This window comes from Anoplopoma fimbria, chromosome 19, assembly GCF_027596085.1.
Source record: "Anoplopoma fimbria isolate UVic2021 breed Golden Eagle Sablefish chromosome 19, Afim_UVic_2022, whole genome shotgun sequence".
Lineage (NCBI taxonomy): Eukaryota > Metazoa > Chordata > Actinopteri > Perciformes > Anoplopomatidae > Anoplopoma > Anoplopoma fimbria.
Window position 1 is genome coordinate 15,427,665 of NC_072467.1, and position 16,207 is coordinate 15,443,871.

General features: G+C 41.0%; 1 protein-coding gene across 1 annotated transcript; it reads right to left on the reverse strand.

Moving 5' to 3' along the window:
* Positions 1 to 695: 695 nt before the first annotated feature.
* exoc3l1 (exocyst complex component 3-like 1) lies at positions 696 to 15,006 on the reverse strand. The gene is given in 18 exon segments (XM_054620230.1): positions 696 to 2,296; positions 2,449 to 2,582; positions 3,832 to 3,987; positions 4,328 to 4,598; positions 5,253 to 5,369; positions 5,484 to 5,562; positions 5,565 to 5,583; positions 7,639 to 7,764; positions 8,075 to 8,192; positions 8,954 to 9,024; positions 9,285 to 9,503; positions 9,600 to 9,670; positions 9,673 to 9,798; positions 10,154 to 10,366; positions 11,195 to 11,385; positions 11,387 to 11,412; positions 11,554 to 11,729; positions 14,783 to 15,006. Coding segments are annotated over 18 exon segments (2,343 nt in total). The 5' UTR covers positions 14,826 to 15,006; the 3' UTR covers positions 696 to 2,109.
* Positions 15,007 to 16,207: the final 1,201 nt, after the last annotated feature.

Genomic DNA, 16,207 nt, shown 5'->3' on the forward strand with positions numbered 1-16,207 from the left:
TATATATATATATATATATATATATACACACATATATATATATACACATATATATATACACATATACATATATATATATATATACACACATATATATATACACATATATATATATACATATATATATATACACATATATATACATATAATACATATATACATACATATATACATACATATACATATATATATATACATACATATATATATATACATATATACATACATATATATATATACATATATACATACATATATATATATACATATATACATACATATATATATATATACATATATACATACATATATACATATATATACATATATATATATATATAGTATATATATATACATATACATATATATATACATGTATATATATATATATATATATACATATATATATATACATATATATATATATATATATATGTATATATATACATATATAAATAAAAGAAATACCATCATAAATTACCTTCAGTAAAAGTCTATTATCTGATGGGTGAAATTTCTACCTATGATAACTTTGTGTTAAAAGCATCTTGGCTCTAGTTTAATATTAAATACATGTTTTGATATGTACTGGGCAAAAAAACAAAAAAAAAATAATCAATACATGTTTTGGCAAAAAAAACAAAACAAAAAAACTAATCCAAGCAACAAGTGAAAAATGACATGAGTACCTTAATTAAAAAAATTGTTTGCTTAACAAAGCTTTTATTTAAGCATGAACGTGTTTACAGTGTGCTTTAGAGGTTAGCATTGAACCAGAATAAGAGAAATATCCTTTGAAATAACAACAGGAAACACTATTCAAAAGGAATTTTCTGAAAAATAATACATAAATACAATAAATATTAAGATTTTTTTTTTTTTTTTAAATGCCCAATATGAACAGCGATACAAGATAAATTTGGACAAAAATAACAAATGCAAAAAAAGCAAGTTCAGGAATAATAGATTTGAAAGGTAATTAAAGTAATGAATTAGCAGCCTCAGTTCTTCAGGTCAGAAGGTTTACAGTCCAGGAGCCCTCACTTAAAACCAGCCTTCTTCTACTGGAGTTGTCGGACTCGAAAGTTGAATACATTCAGAGAAAATATATAAAAGTAGACCTTAAATATCTCACAGGCTGCAGGAGGATTTTGCTCTTCTATGGCTGTCAGTGTGTTTTATTGGTTTAGGTCTCAGAAAGGTGTCACCAGCTACTGATTAAATATTTCCAATAGGTGCTATTGTTTCAATTACTGGTCGGTTGACCCGAGTCAGAAAAGCATTTCAGCAGTAGAACATAGTTTTTTGTTTTGTGAGCCGAGGTTTTGAGTCATCTGCCTCAAAAATGTCTGCCGTCGCCCAAACACAACGAAGGTGAAAATGATTTTTTCTGACACTGTTCAAAGGATTTGCTCAGTAGAAAGTACTTTCAATGGTCGCTGACACACGTGAGAGCAAGTTGTGATGGCGTAAAATGTATTGTTTTAAATTGCAGCCTATTAAGCTAGAGTGGCTCATGGATACTGTCCTTGCACGGCAGCTGGATTATTTGCATGTCGCGATATCACGCGAGAAATCACAGGATCACTTGCCACGGGAAAACACTCCTGTCAGGCTTCAAGTAATGCTTTTGTGTCCGTAGGGCCAGTGACTGGAGCATTTAGCATTGCGTGAGGAGCTACAGCAGCGAGGGGGCGTGGCTTATGTGTGTGTGTGAAGACTTGCAGTGTTCTGTTCTTTCTCAACAACGATGGTGACTCCTGAAGAGGTTAGCGTAGATGCTGCAATAGCATCAGTTCTTTCAGAACTGGAGGGTTTTTCTTCTTTGAAAGAAGAGCAAAGAACGGCTTCGAAGGCTTTTAAAACATCTTTCGCTCTTATCCTGATTGGCTTTGGCAAACGTTTGAGTGATGGCCGGTTCGACCAATCACCTAGCTAGCAGAGTGCCGTCCCATTTTCCAAACAGTTTTGATGACTGCTTACCCTGGTGGGTTAAGCAAAGGTCCCTAACCCTTAATCTACTTCACTGGGACACAAAAAAAGACCGTGATGGTGGCTATGGGCATCCCCAGTATGAATGGTACGTGTCAGCTGCTGTTTCGATCCGCGTCACGCACACTTGGCGGTTGGCAGACAGAAGGCCATGGTGGAGTGGGGCACTAGGATGTCAGTGAAGATGGGCCGGTATCCCGCAGGCAGAGGGGGGGCGCTCTGCTCCAGCAAGTCCAGCACCGCCCCTCTGATGTCCCTGGAGACATCGCCACGGATGTCCAGCAGCACAGACACATGCTCTTCACTGAGGGAAAAGAAAAAAAACATGGTCATAATACCATAATATGAAATAATTTTGCAATAAGGATCTAGTTTGATTTAAATGCATGCTTTGGTAATTTCATAATGGCACTAATATTAGCAGGGAGGACTAAAAAGCAGCTGAGGTCAGATTACCTGATGTCGGGGTATTTCGCTGCGAGTCCAGAAACTTCCAGAGTGAGCATGCCGGGGTCTTTCAATCGGATGAAGTCAGCAAGGACCGGTAGTAAGGCTAAAGGATTCACTTCAGGTACTGAGCACTCACCCTCCTGCTGACGGGTACATAAATACGAGTTTGATTTATATGGGACCAAAGCAGCAACCTGGCAACCTGCATTCTCTCTACTGTCCAGCAGGGGGCAACTCCTCTGGTTGTATAGAAGTCTATGAGAAAATGACTACTTCTCTCTTGATTTATTCCCTCAGTAAACATTGTAAACATTAGTTTATGGTCTCAATCTCTAGTTTCAAGTCTTCTTCAATACAGCATGATGTTCATTTAGTAAATGATGGTCCATTTAGAGTCAGATAGACTATAAGGTAGGGCATGCAGTGTGTGAATTACTCAGGGGCCTCTTGGGGTTCCAGGAATCCCCTGAAATTTGTGGGGGACTCAACAATCTGAAAATAAATATTTGTCACTGGAATTGTCTTTTAAAAGCGTAATTTTCATTCGAAGTATTAATTATTCAAATTGCAAAACATATATTCACAAATATGAATAATGAGTGAGAGAGGCAGATTTCCGCCTTAATGACAAAGTCAGTCAGAGACGCACCAGGTTGCACGAAGCGAGCCTGTTTTCACATCTATTTTGTGGACACAAACGGACCCCCTTTGGACAAATGTGATCCAGAGCCATTCCTAAGAAACTGGATTAAAGCAGGACTTGTTGTAGTCTAGTATTCCGTGTTTTTGTCTAAGAACTTTAACCCTTTCATATTGTGTTTTTACTTTTGAAAGTTAATTGTAAAAGAATTTGTCTTAAAAGGTCTTACTCAGCATCCGGTCGTACTAAGCCCCGCCCTCTTGTATCACTTGTTGCAAAAAAGATGTGCGACGACCAAAATTCTGAACTCAAGGGTTAAAACTGTAGTCCACAAACCTATGAGTGATGCCACCGGGACTATCCACATCTTTATATACAGTGACTGAAGTTGTTATTTTTTGACATTTTCTTTTCAGAAATGTTAGAAAACTCTTGAGTATTCAGTGTTTAAAAATAATACAGGATGATAAAAATACAGGATGCTAGTCCTACTACTACTGCTGCTATGACTTCTGAAAATACAGTAGCATATGTTAAAGAGTATTTTAAAGTGTAATAGTCATAATTATTCCATAAAATCAGTTAGGCTCCTTTCTGTGAGAGGAGTCAACTGTTTATATGGAATAATTATGACTCTCACAGAAAACCACTGTAGTATATTTATTACTTAAAAAATAAAAAAAATCTACCCAACACTGCTACACTGCAAACCTTTTTTGAATCATGACAAAGAGTGGGCTCCTCCTCACCAGGCCGTGGAGGACTTCTCTGAATCGCTGGTCGTCCTGAACCATCTGCTGGGCGAGCTGCCTCCTCTCCTCGGCGCTGCGACACACCAGCCTCTTCTGCATCAGAGCCCTGACGTACTCCACCACTGTCAGCCACTGGGCCTCCTCCTGCAGACGCTGCATGTTGAGCACACATAGCACAAGGTTCAGCGCAATGACAAGGAAACATGTCTCCTACAAGCAGACTACAGCAGCTTTAGTGAAGATGTTAGGCTACAAAACATTATGCTGCATTCTCTGCTTTATGGTCTGGTAAATATTCATACATTTGGACTGCAGTGGGCATATTTGTTTCCTCAAGGTATACAAGAAAAAAATAATCTTATACCACATGATGTACATTACCAAACATTCCACACGTGGGAAAAATATTTGGCGAAACAAGAAACTCTAGCACTGAGAATTGTCTAAAAATAGCATCTACACAGGGCAGACAGAATCAGATCAAAGCAGTCACCTGTCTGCAGGGTGGTCGAACGCGGCCGTACACCTCCAGGTGGCGCTCCAGGACGCGGCAGAGTTTGGGGGTTGGGTCTCCCTGGACCAGCCATGGTCGGGTCAGCAGGCCCGGGAGAAGGGGCTGGAGATCCAGCAGGAGCTGATCCATCACCAGGCGACAGGCCCGTCTCACCGCCCGGTCCAGAGCCGCCATGGGGTTGGGAGGAGTTCGAGAGAACTGTCCCGCCGAGCGGGACGACTGCTGCTGCTGCAGGCTCTCTGTGGACTTTCTGTATAACACAAGGGACACGGTGGGTTTGATTCAGGCCTGTATTTGTTGTTATATTAAGTCAATACTTGCAATGTGTTGTGATGAGAGATCCACTGCATAGACAGCACCGCAATAATAGGCCCGCTCATACGCATGTCTGGAGGAGAAGTGCACAGTGTGTCCCCCTGCAGTGAGCTCCACTGCTGTTATGCTGCAACTCTGTGCTGTTTAATGTATTGATTTAATATCAAACCATGTTTTAACCGTGTTAAATCAGATACATCATGTGTACTGACCTGTAATGAGTGATAGAAGAAGTGTTCAGATCCCTGAACATTTCCAGCAATGTAAAAATAAGTGTAACAAGTGCTGCATTCAAAATGTTACACACATACGGGAGTTTTATCAGCAAAATTAGAACCGTCACGATAGTGATGTTATGGACTTATCGTACAATAAATGGACATGACCTCAATCATTTACTTTATGGTACAGTGTGTGGACATAACCTTGATCTTATTTGCTGACCTCATGAAACTGATCCTTGGTTTTTAACAGTCTGAAGTACCTCTTCTAGACCATGGAAACAAAGTTAATTCAGTAATATTTTCTGTGTGTCCGAAATAAGTCCAACATTTGTGAACTAAAGATTTAAAAGCTGCCATTGTCTCACTTGAGGATGATGCAGTTGCTGATGGAGGCCAGCAGATAGTGGAGGTAGAACTTGTTTTTGTTGTTGCTCTGATCTCTGCGATGCTCCTTTCCGAATTCCACTAGAGCTTCTCGAAACCTGTGATGTGAGGGAATGGAGGTTGAATGAACGGGTAAAAAAGAAGGATTTCCAAAGTGTGGTAGATTAACTAGAAAACAGGCAGCCTGAAGCACAACTTGCATCGGCGCACACCTGTTTAGGAGGTTCTCCATCTCATACAGTCCCATCTGTATCGTCTGATCTCGTAGGGACTCTCGGATCATCCGAGCCACCGGGCATTCTCCTCCAGCATCTACCACGGTACCACACACAAACAAAGCAGATCCACGTCAAATACATGGTATAATATGAGACACTACTACTGCTGCTGCTGCTGCACCAAAGTGAGGCAGGTTAATGTGATACTATGGTGCTGAAAGGTAGTTCAATTGCTTCGAGTAGCCCTTATGTGCAGACTGGAGGTTAATGTTCTTATACAGCCAAGAGATCATTTCCAGGACCGTTCAGGACATTTCCATCGATGATCTAGCTGGTATAACGGATGGAGATTGGTCCATACACTAATATATTCCTCTCTGGCTCTGTGGAAGTCTGATTTATTAATAATAATTTACCATTATTATTATTAGTCACATTAATATTATTAGTTCCTGTACCATTACGCTTATTTGCTTTGCTTCACCCTGGAGTCTTTGTGCTTTTCGCCTCGCAGGTTTCCATGAATCGTTGTGGTACCTGGACCGTGGTCGTGCCTCCTGCTGTGACCCGGCTGAGACCCACTGCTACGACCATTATTATTATTAGTCACATTACTAATACTATTCCCTATATCATTATCATAATTCTACTATAGTCATTGCTGCTGTTATTATAAGTAGTCTTCATTTTTTCCTTCGTTACTCTGCTTACTACTCTGATTATATGAATCATTTATGTCATATACATTGAATGTGTTGTAACTCTGTTATGTTGTTCATTCTGTCCACATGACATCTATTGCATTCTGTCCATCCTGGGAGAAGGATCCCTCCTCTGTCGTTCTCCCATAGGTTTCTTCCTTTTTCTCCCTGTTAAAGGTTTTTTTAGGGGAGTTTTTCCTGTGCCGATGTGAGGGTTCAGGGACAGAGGATGTCGCATGTGTACAGATTGTAAAGCCCTCTGAGGCAAATTTGTAATTTGTGATTTTGGGCTATACATTAATATAGTCTTAATATACTTAATTTAAAAGGCAGGCAGTCTATGGCTATAACTTCTCCATGCAATTATCTCTTACATGATTAGAAATTATGACAAATTGATTCAAAGTTATAGACAAGTTTTCTAGGATAATTAACTCTCACTGATTCGATCAGTTAATCACACCATACGTTAGCCTCTTTACTAGTAAGCTTATATTAAATGGAGTCTTTAGCAAGACTATTCCCACCCACTGTGAGCGACCGCTACAAAGGTGAAACATTTCATGTCATGTTATGGTCCATTTTACTTCAACGATGCAGCATTGCGTTTGCTAGCAAAGTACTGTTAGCCAGTGTATTGGCCTCCCATTCATTTTTTGACCCCAGCTTCTTATTCATCATTATCCAACTCTCTCAACACACATTTGTAACCATTGCTCCTAGCTAAAGTTGAATAAAAAAACCTTAAACCTTTGCTGGCAAAACAAGCTAGCAAGCAAGTCAACTTTAGCAACTAAAACAAACATGCTAGCCTGTTTAAAATGATTCAACCATTTAAAACAAGTTGAGAAGAAATGAAAAAGTCATGTAAATATAATCCACCCTGATTGTAACATCATGTGACTAGCCTTGTTAACAGAGTTTCCACAATTAAAAAAATATATGATCCTGAACTTAGCGTATCTCTTTCAGATGGCAATCCTATCCATTTTGGGGAGCTCTGATAGCATGGTAGATCAGCTAAGGGAACATTTTTTAAATAATTTTCCAGGACATTTTACTCTTTCTCTCATTTTCCATGTGTTGTCAATCACTGGAAAAGTGGTTTCTAGGTTTTTTCCGGGATGCGTGGGAACCTTAACAATATCATCAGCAAACAGCAGAGATGCGATGCAAAACCAGCAAACAGGACGCTCTTCACACTTTGTCTGGGCCTTTAGATACTGTGCACAAATGAGTTGCATTACACAACCCTCCAGTTTATCTGGGAGAGGGTACAAAGCTGGTCCAGCAGCTCAAGAACCAGGAGCGAATGTGAGATGAATCAGACTTATGGAGGAGGAGATAAGCTGTTTACGTCCTGCTAGATGTCAAAAGAGGTTGATACGGTTCAAAGTTTTATTAAAGAAAAGTATGGTGTGTGTGTGTGTCTGTTTGTGTGTGTTTACCTGTGTGATGATAGTGGGCAGGCTGGTCTGGTAGAAACCTTCATGGTCTGTATCTGGTTCCTGGTCTCTCTGCCAGTCTTGCAGCTCCACTTGTAGGGCTTTGTGCATCCACTCTGATACACTCTTCTATAATAGTATAACATAGAAACACAGTAAAAACAACACAGGTAGTTCCTCTACATGTCTTAGCTATTTGATATGGTTCCTACCAACTTTCAGTTTCAATATTACCAATTCTTCCAGATATTAATTGAAATTATTTTCACAAGTAGTAAGCATTTCAAAAAGATAACAGCTAAATCGTTAATATCCATCACAATGGAGGTCCAACAAAGTGTGCAGTCCCACGTACTCCCAGACTGTGTCATTCAGTTTCCAAACTCTGTACTAAAGCAACCCAAACAATGTAGGATACATGTCTCTGTGCTTGACTCACCCGAACACCCTGCACATATTTGTTCTGCAGCTGCTCCAGTCCCTCTGTGGAGATGAGAGGCCCTAGTTCCACTTTCTCCATCTCGGTAACCAGCTCTGGATGACCCATCATGTCTGGGCTGCCAAATCAACATCGTCACACTCTGAGTTTTCTCCACATTTGTTTTTTAAGGGAAACTGGTAATGCCCAAACAACAAATATGAACAAATACAATACAAATGTGTGTTCCAGAATCACTTACCCCCTTTTTTTGCTGTGTTAAAACAGAGAAATAAAACAACATCATCCTCTAACCCCCCCACCCAACCCAAACTCTCAGAAAGGAGACAGAGAAGAAACAAACGCATATGAAAAAACCCCAAAACAAAATGAATAAATAAAAAAAAAAGATTCACACAAACAAGGTACATGAAATTAAATAAAAAAATTGGGAGTGCAAAAAGAAGAATGATCAAGCTGCTTACTTATAAAAACGGAAGAATTGAGAGTAAGTGGAGGTCCAGATAGGTAAGAGCATTAACATATTTTTCCTTGGTAAAACGGTAATTTAGTGAAGGAGATAGGAATCATGGGAGATAAAGTGTTTATTAAAAGGTAATCTGCTGGATCTGCAATGAAATGTTCAGTAAGAGTCTTATCCTACTGATCCAAATGGATGTTCAGCAATCTATTGTAACAGGAGGTCCACTCAAATTAGGAGTTGTTCATTTGCTCAGATGTGTTCAATGACCTCCATATTTCAAGTCATCTCAAACCAAAACTTACATAATACTTGATTTAAATTCAGCTTCACATTACACAAACCCCCCCAAAAAACGCCACCCACAGACGGAAAGACAAATAATAAAATACAAAGTCTGTGCTGCTCAGGAATCTCACCTGTTGTATATGTGTAGCACCCAGTTGAGAACAGCAAAGATTTCACCACTCTCCAGGTCCCAGCTGCTAACCTAGGCCACAAGTATCACTTACACGTGTATCATGAGGTGGTCAACAGTTTGAAAACAAAAATTGGATGAATATGAGGATAAACCTACAAACTCCAGTTGGTGATTGCCATTGAGGAAACTAATGTATTGATTAAAAATAGATTTAGGACAGTCCAATAAAGACTATATTTAAGTCTCATGGCTCCTACTATAATATATGTAAACTATGTTTGTAGATAGCAGAGTCCACATAATGAGGAGTTGAACATGGTTTCACTGACCTGTGCCAGGTGAGCGTGTAAACAGCGGTGGCTGGCCCTCAGGTAGGCCCCCGTCAGCAGGTAGTGCGGGGGGACGCAGTGCTCCAGCAGATGGCGCACGGTGGCCAGGTCTGCCATGATGCATTGCTGGAGAGCAGAGAGGTGCCCTGCTAGACCCGGGCCGCGCGTGTGCAGGTAGGAAACGCTGCGGAACCGCGCCGAGACCGCCTCCTCTAGAACCTGTAAAAACAGGTGACATATAATTAGACGTATAAAAAAAGAGAAGCTTGAAAAAAAAAAATAAAAAAAAATTGTTTGGAACAGCTGGCTCCCAACCTGGAAGAAGCATGCCCTCCAGCAGCGAGGTCGTCCCGGGGGCAGGGGCCTGCTGGGGCCTCTGGTGCCCCTCGCTCCTCCAGTAGAGCGCTGTCCAGGGCCTCCTCCCGCTCCACGATCCTCACCGCTGATACGAACGGCGTGGGGTTCTGTCGGGCCTGATTCAGAGCGCTGCTCACCACCGCCCACAGCTCCTTACCTGCAGTGACAGGAGGGGAGGATTGAGACAACACAGCCTGGTACCCAGTGTCAATCACTCACTGCTCCTTTCTAGTATATTCACATCAAATACGCTCACATTTGGCACTTTTTTGTCATTCAGACTAAAGATTCCACTAAAAGGACACTGATACAAACGGTACCTGATCTGGAATAAGGGATATTGCCAACCCATCTCGGATGGTTTCCCGTTTTACACAACCATGGAGTTTTTATATCCACACCAAAATATAACACACTTAACTACAATAAACAAAGGTGCCATATACATTATGTTTGCTTCTAAATAAGTCAGATTAATTAAACTGACAACACTGTGTAAACTGTGTCCTTACCCAGGGCGTCCACCAGCTGCCCGACACCAGAGAAATATTTGGCCACTAGCTCCTGGTCCTCTGCGCTGAGTGCACTTCCTGTCGTCCCAGCAGCCCCGTGGAGCTGCCAGAGAATGTCGTCCTGCCAGCGCTCCAGATCCATCAGCCGGGCGTGGGCCTCCAAGAGCCGCCGGGACTCCACCAGACGCTCTGTCTCCAACACCATGCTACGCACTGCAAAAGGGCAAGGAAAGGGAGGAGGGAGGGAAAGAACTTCAATTCCTCAAACGTCCAACAACAGAGCAATAACTTCTTGGTGCTACTTTGAATGTTAAGGACTGAAGTTGCATTTTGTACTTTCCAGCAAGAAATATTCTGTATATATTTTTCTATAAAACAACATTTAAGTCACAATTAAGACATATACGATTCACAGAATGGCATTTATTGTAGGGCTGAGTATTGGACCGCATTATAATGCAGATTTACTTTTACTTTATCTAGCCCATGTACAGTACGGATCAAAGCAGGATTTTATATCCAGGCGGCAACCTCCGGTTTCTGAAAAGTGAAGCCAATGCTGAAGTCACTTAAAGCTGCATTCTCTCTAATGTCCATCAGGGGGCGACTCCTCTCGTTGTATAGAAGTCTATGAGAAAATGACTATACTTCTCTCTTGATTTATTACCTCAGTAAACATGAGTTTATGGTCTCAATTTAGTAAATTATGATCCATTTAGAGTCAAAAAGACCATAAAGCAAAGTATGCTTTAGGGCGGGGCTACCTCGTGGTTGACAGGTTGTTACCACTGCGTTGTTTTTGCAATTCATGGAATTGAATTGCTACATTGTTAGCTCCACCCCTCGTGTCACTTCTGGTTGCCAAAAACCAAGATGGCAACAGCCAAAATGCCAAACTCAAGCCTTCAAAATATGGAGTCCATAAACCAAAACATGACGTCACAGGGACTACTTCCACTTCTTATATGCAGTCTATGGTTTTGTGTTGAAAGCATTCACTGAATTCTTGATGAATGAGTGAGACTCTGAGCAGCATCTCACCAGAGTAGAGACGTGGCAGGTTGCTGACAGCAGCGAGGAGCTGGCGGTGACTGACAGACACTTCTCTCAGCCTCTCCAGAGACTTCACCCCCTCCGCGTTCCGACTGGACTCCAGCCCTGCTTTCTTCAGAGCGTTCGACACCTCCCTCAGCTCGGCCCTGGCCTCCTGGAGCTGCTCCAGACCCCAGCCCACCCTCCAGGTAGGACTGGACCATGGACTGGGACGATAGCAGCAGCACAGTGGTTACCATAACTACAACAATTTATTTGAATGTGCACAGCTGCAACAATTTTCAAGATAATTTCATAAACTGAGGTCATATTGTATCATATGTGCTCATGTGTGTCTGTGATGTCACCTTGAGTCTGGTGTGTACGGAGGAAGTCCTCTGACTCTCTCTCTTCCTGTATTGGCTCAGTCGCTCCAGGTGCTCAGGCCGACAGAAAACACCGGACGCCCACTTCAGGGCTGCACCGCGGGCCAAACACTCTGCCCTCTCCACCTCCGCCCACACCTTAGCTACCGGCACGGCGTCTGACAGAAAGATAGACAATGCACAAGGGAATAATAACATTATTTTTCAAAAATATATGTTACTGCACCATCAAAGGGTTCTCAAATATGTTTATGGAACAGACTGCAAATTGTGGATGTTTTTTCTGGAGACAACCCTGACTAATAAAACTTAAACTTAATTTTCGTCTTCGGTAGAGTAGTCTTTTAAAGCCGCAATGTGTGGATTTTATTTAATAAAATATAACACCATTTTCTGATGGTATATGTTTTTGTTTATCGTCCCCTTTTTTTGATGCTACCACTGGGAGTAAAATAAAAAAAATATCAGAATTGTTCAGATTCCATAAATGGGGCTTTAAAGAACTACATTTTTTCCAGGAAATGTAAAATTACAATAAAGCCCACTGAAAACAAAAACAGGGGATTAGAGAAGAGAAGCTACAATGATTAAGCTTGATCAAAAAAGATATCAGCTTATATCAGAAGTTATTTTGAATTATAAAATCTTTGCTGTATTTTGACCACAGTTCCATCCTTAATGCTCAGGTCTGCCAGTGAGCTAAAGCTAGCACACACCCAGTGTGTTTGATTCAGTATGTTTACTGGCTAACATCACAAAAAATGCATGCACTGTTATGAAATAAAAGTTTTAGTCAGTGGGAAAGAGCAGAGAGGATATATCAGACTCCATCTTATGGCGTGTGACTGAAGGTTATGATGTCATCTACTATCTAAATTGATTGTGGAGACCAGATACTTCAGGAGCTGGGTGGCTTACCACTTCCGCCAAACTTTTCTGAGGCAAACCATGTTGGAGCTAAATTGTCAAGAGGAAGAGGTAAATTAACTTATTGTGTCCTTTCCCATGACAGAAGAGCTGTAGAATATCTGACAAATTAGGTTTAACTCGCTCATTATTTTTTGTCTCCACAGCAACCCTCCAAGAAAAGTTGTAAAATTGAGTGTGGTGTGCTGATGTTTGCTGGGAAGTTCTCTGTCAACATTGATTATGCATAGCATTTAATGTTAATTTACAAGCTCAAGGAAAGGACAGCCTGGTTTTCTTAAAGCTCAAAACGCCTCCCATGCTTCCACCGTTCACCGCCAAATTCCAAAGCAGCAGTATTGATGTTTAGGTAACGGGATATGGCATAAGGTCTGAGTCAAACATTTGTCTGCACCGTAATGGAGAGGGTATTGATATGGAAGAGAAAGCTGAGTCTCTGGTCGGGTAAGCAGGATATTGTTCTCAGGTAGCAGTCAGAGTCACGTGACAATGCTTCTATTTGAATGACGCATCCTAATTGGTCTTAATTGAATAATGTACTGTTTAATGACAACTTAAAAGTTGAAAGCTTCGAAGATTGTGTTACGATAACAAAATTCATAGATTAAGCATGCATCACAGTAAGTACAGCCATTCATGAGTCTGCGTGTTTGTGTGTAGCTGTCCACAAACAGGACTGTTTCTGTCTCAGAGGAGGTCATGGGACACCCTGCTGTCCCTCACCAACACCAAATCAGAGTGCTGAAACGTCATCATCAGCAACTCTGAACAACAATAAAGCATAGAGCTCACATTCAGGAAAGTGATGAGTCATGTAAGCCGGGGGCTGGTGCACATTCAAAAACACAACAATCTTATGTTTACCAGAGATGTGCTTATAAGTTTTTTTAAAAATAAGTCATTCTGCATTATAAAGCATAAGAAAACGGTAATTGACTAAAGAAATCTAGGGCTGCCCCGTTCAAGTCGTCTAATGTTTCGTGTTGGTCTTAGATGGCATTTGGCATTGGATAAGTCATTTTAAGCTTTGTTTATGCTGAATGAATAATAAACAAGATTTAAAGTGGGGATTTTGTGTGATTCTCTGTGGAGAATGTCAGTTTCACAAACCTGTCAATTAAATCACCTGTCGACTAAATCGTATGAGTTCTAATCGACTAATAAGTTCTTTGGTGGAGGACTGCCCTAAAGTAATCATACTTGTTTTAGAACAAAATGACCGATTATTCACCTAATCAACTCGTAGGAAGCAGCCATAGAAATCAGCAAACCCTCAAAATCATGATGGTAAATGGTCTGACTGCAGACCTACTGCTGATAGGCCTATGCATAAAATGCTATAGAGTTTTATTGTAAAAATTCTGTATCTTTAAAGGGAGACTGTTAATCTCAATTTGCTAGTCATAGGAACATAAAAGATGCTTGGAAGTTGAACAATGGATTCCATGTTTTTGAGAGTTTGACCGATACTAGGGACAAAAAAAATCAGGATATTGCAACTTCTGCTGCACCAATATTGACCATTCTTTTGTCAATCTGTCTCTTTAAAATTGGCTATTTTCACAAAAAGAACGTTTTTATTGAAATAAAACGTTTATTTCTTCATTCTTGTTTAGGAGAAAAGTATTTGAAATTGCTTCAAAGTTCATTCTTGAAGTCACATCCAGCATTTGAAAAAAAGCTGTTGTGGAGCTTTCAAACATATGGCATGATCTTCAAAACCAGTGGTAATGGAATCTTATTTTTTTCTAAGCAAGTCTGTAAAGTGTACACACAATGAAAAATGGACCATCTACAATTCCATGACAACTGGGCAAAGCTATGATATGATTGACAGCTCAACTAAATATTACTTAATGGAGCTTGTGGTGTTATATAAACATTTGGAACGTCAGAGGACACCGAAGGTATTCAGACTCTGATGAAGGTGCAGTGTAAGTAGCTCTTGAAAGAAAAGTTCCTCATTTTTATAAAAAACATACTTGAGATTTGACAGCTCAATCACAGCTCATGTTCAGGGAGGAACCTTAATAACACTGAGGGTGGTTGACACTCACTGACAAATGTTAAAAGGCCCGCTCACAAATCAATGCATCACTCTAAACTTAATACTTGAATGATTAAGAGTTCATTCATTTCTTTCAGAGACAGGCAACCCTGTAGACATGCACCGCTTTGTTTTGTCTCTAGCTATTGAGAGACCTTGGAAGTGGGCGTCGGCCTTTTAGCAATGTTGTCAAGTGGCAAACAGTGTGTGTGTGTGTGTGTGTGTGCATCCAGTTACCTTCTGGTTTGTCCCCTCCACTCTTATGATCCCCGGCAGACATTGAAGCTCGGTTTTTAGATGACCGTCGACCCGACGACTCGCCTTTTCCCCAAGGGCTGGCAATGAGGGTGCCCAGGCCGCAACGCTGGCAGAGGAGGGGGAAGAGGGACTCAAATGAGACAGAGAAGAAGGACGTGTGGAGGAGAGAGGGCACAAATCCATTCTACTGCCTGCTTTCCTCTGCCCCCTCACACACACACACACTCGCTCTCTCTCTCTCTCTCCCTCCCAGACACACATCCTCTGGTGAGAGGCCGGCAGGAAAGGGAGGGAGCAAGGGGGAGGAGAGGGAAGATAATAATGCTGGAGGGGAGATCAAGGGGAGAAAGGGGCAGGGATAGAGAGATGTGTGCTGTATTCAGGGTCCTGTTAAGAAGATGGTAAATACTATTAGAAGGGGATATTTACCTCAGCTTTGTGATTTCAAAATTTTCAGCCACGCTATCTTCATTAGGAATATATATATATATATATATATATATATATATATATATATTATATTTAGATATTATGAATTAAATGTTACCAGCCACTGAGGTTGAATGTAAGAGTGAGAGAGCGAGAATGAGGGGAAATAACCTGCATGGCTCATCCTGGGGTTAACAAAATCTGTCTCCATCAGCTCACTAATTAACATGTTACATCTTCTTTGTGTCGACAGCAAACTTGGGCCATGGTGTCATGATAGACTAAAAGGAACGTGATCACATGAGCATTAAATTAGAACTTTGGAAGTTTTTTAGTCACTCATTAGAACACCATGAGAGAATGTGAGACTTTGGCAGAAGAAGTGCCAAATCGGAGCTGGATAGGGGTTAAGTGGACATGGTGTTCCACAAAAGCTCTTGGGAATCTTGACTCGTAAAGGGAAACCAATTAAACACAGTTACAGGAAGAAACAATGTATAATGCACAAGTCATTAGCCTACAACGCAGTGTAATAGACAGGAACACAAAGGAGCCAAGAACTAATGGAGTCCATCAGAAGGCACTTTACAGATGTCAGTTGAGGATTTAAGCCAAACATTGTTCTCATAACTTCATTAGGGAGTCATTAACCTTCTTTCAACACCAGGTAGGTCCACTCTTATGATGATGCTGACCCAAATGTGTTTACTGAAACAGAAACAGACTTGTGTCACTGACCCTCTCTGATCGTCTGCAGCTGTTCGACCAGCTCCAGCTACTGCCACTGGTAGGAGGTTTGTGTATTAAGTCTTCTTGACCGGCCGGCCTGTTTACGCCTCAAGCTTCCCGGGCCTCTTCAGAACACACAGAGGAGCGTACCAAGTGAGCCCGAGGTTAGAGCCAGCACAAACACTATTTCCCAAGGGAACCTCAGCTTTCAGTGCTGCACTTCAATTTCCTCATGCGAGTCTAAAA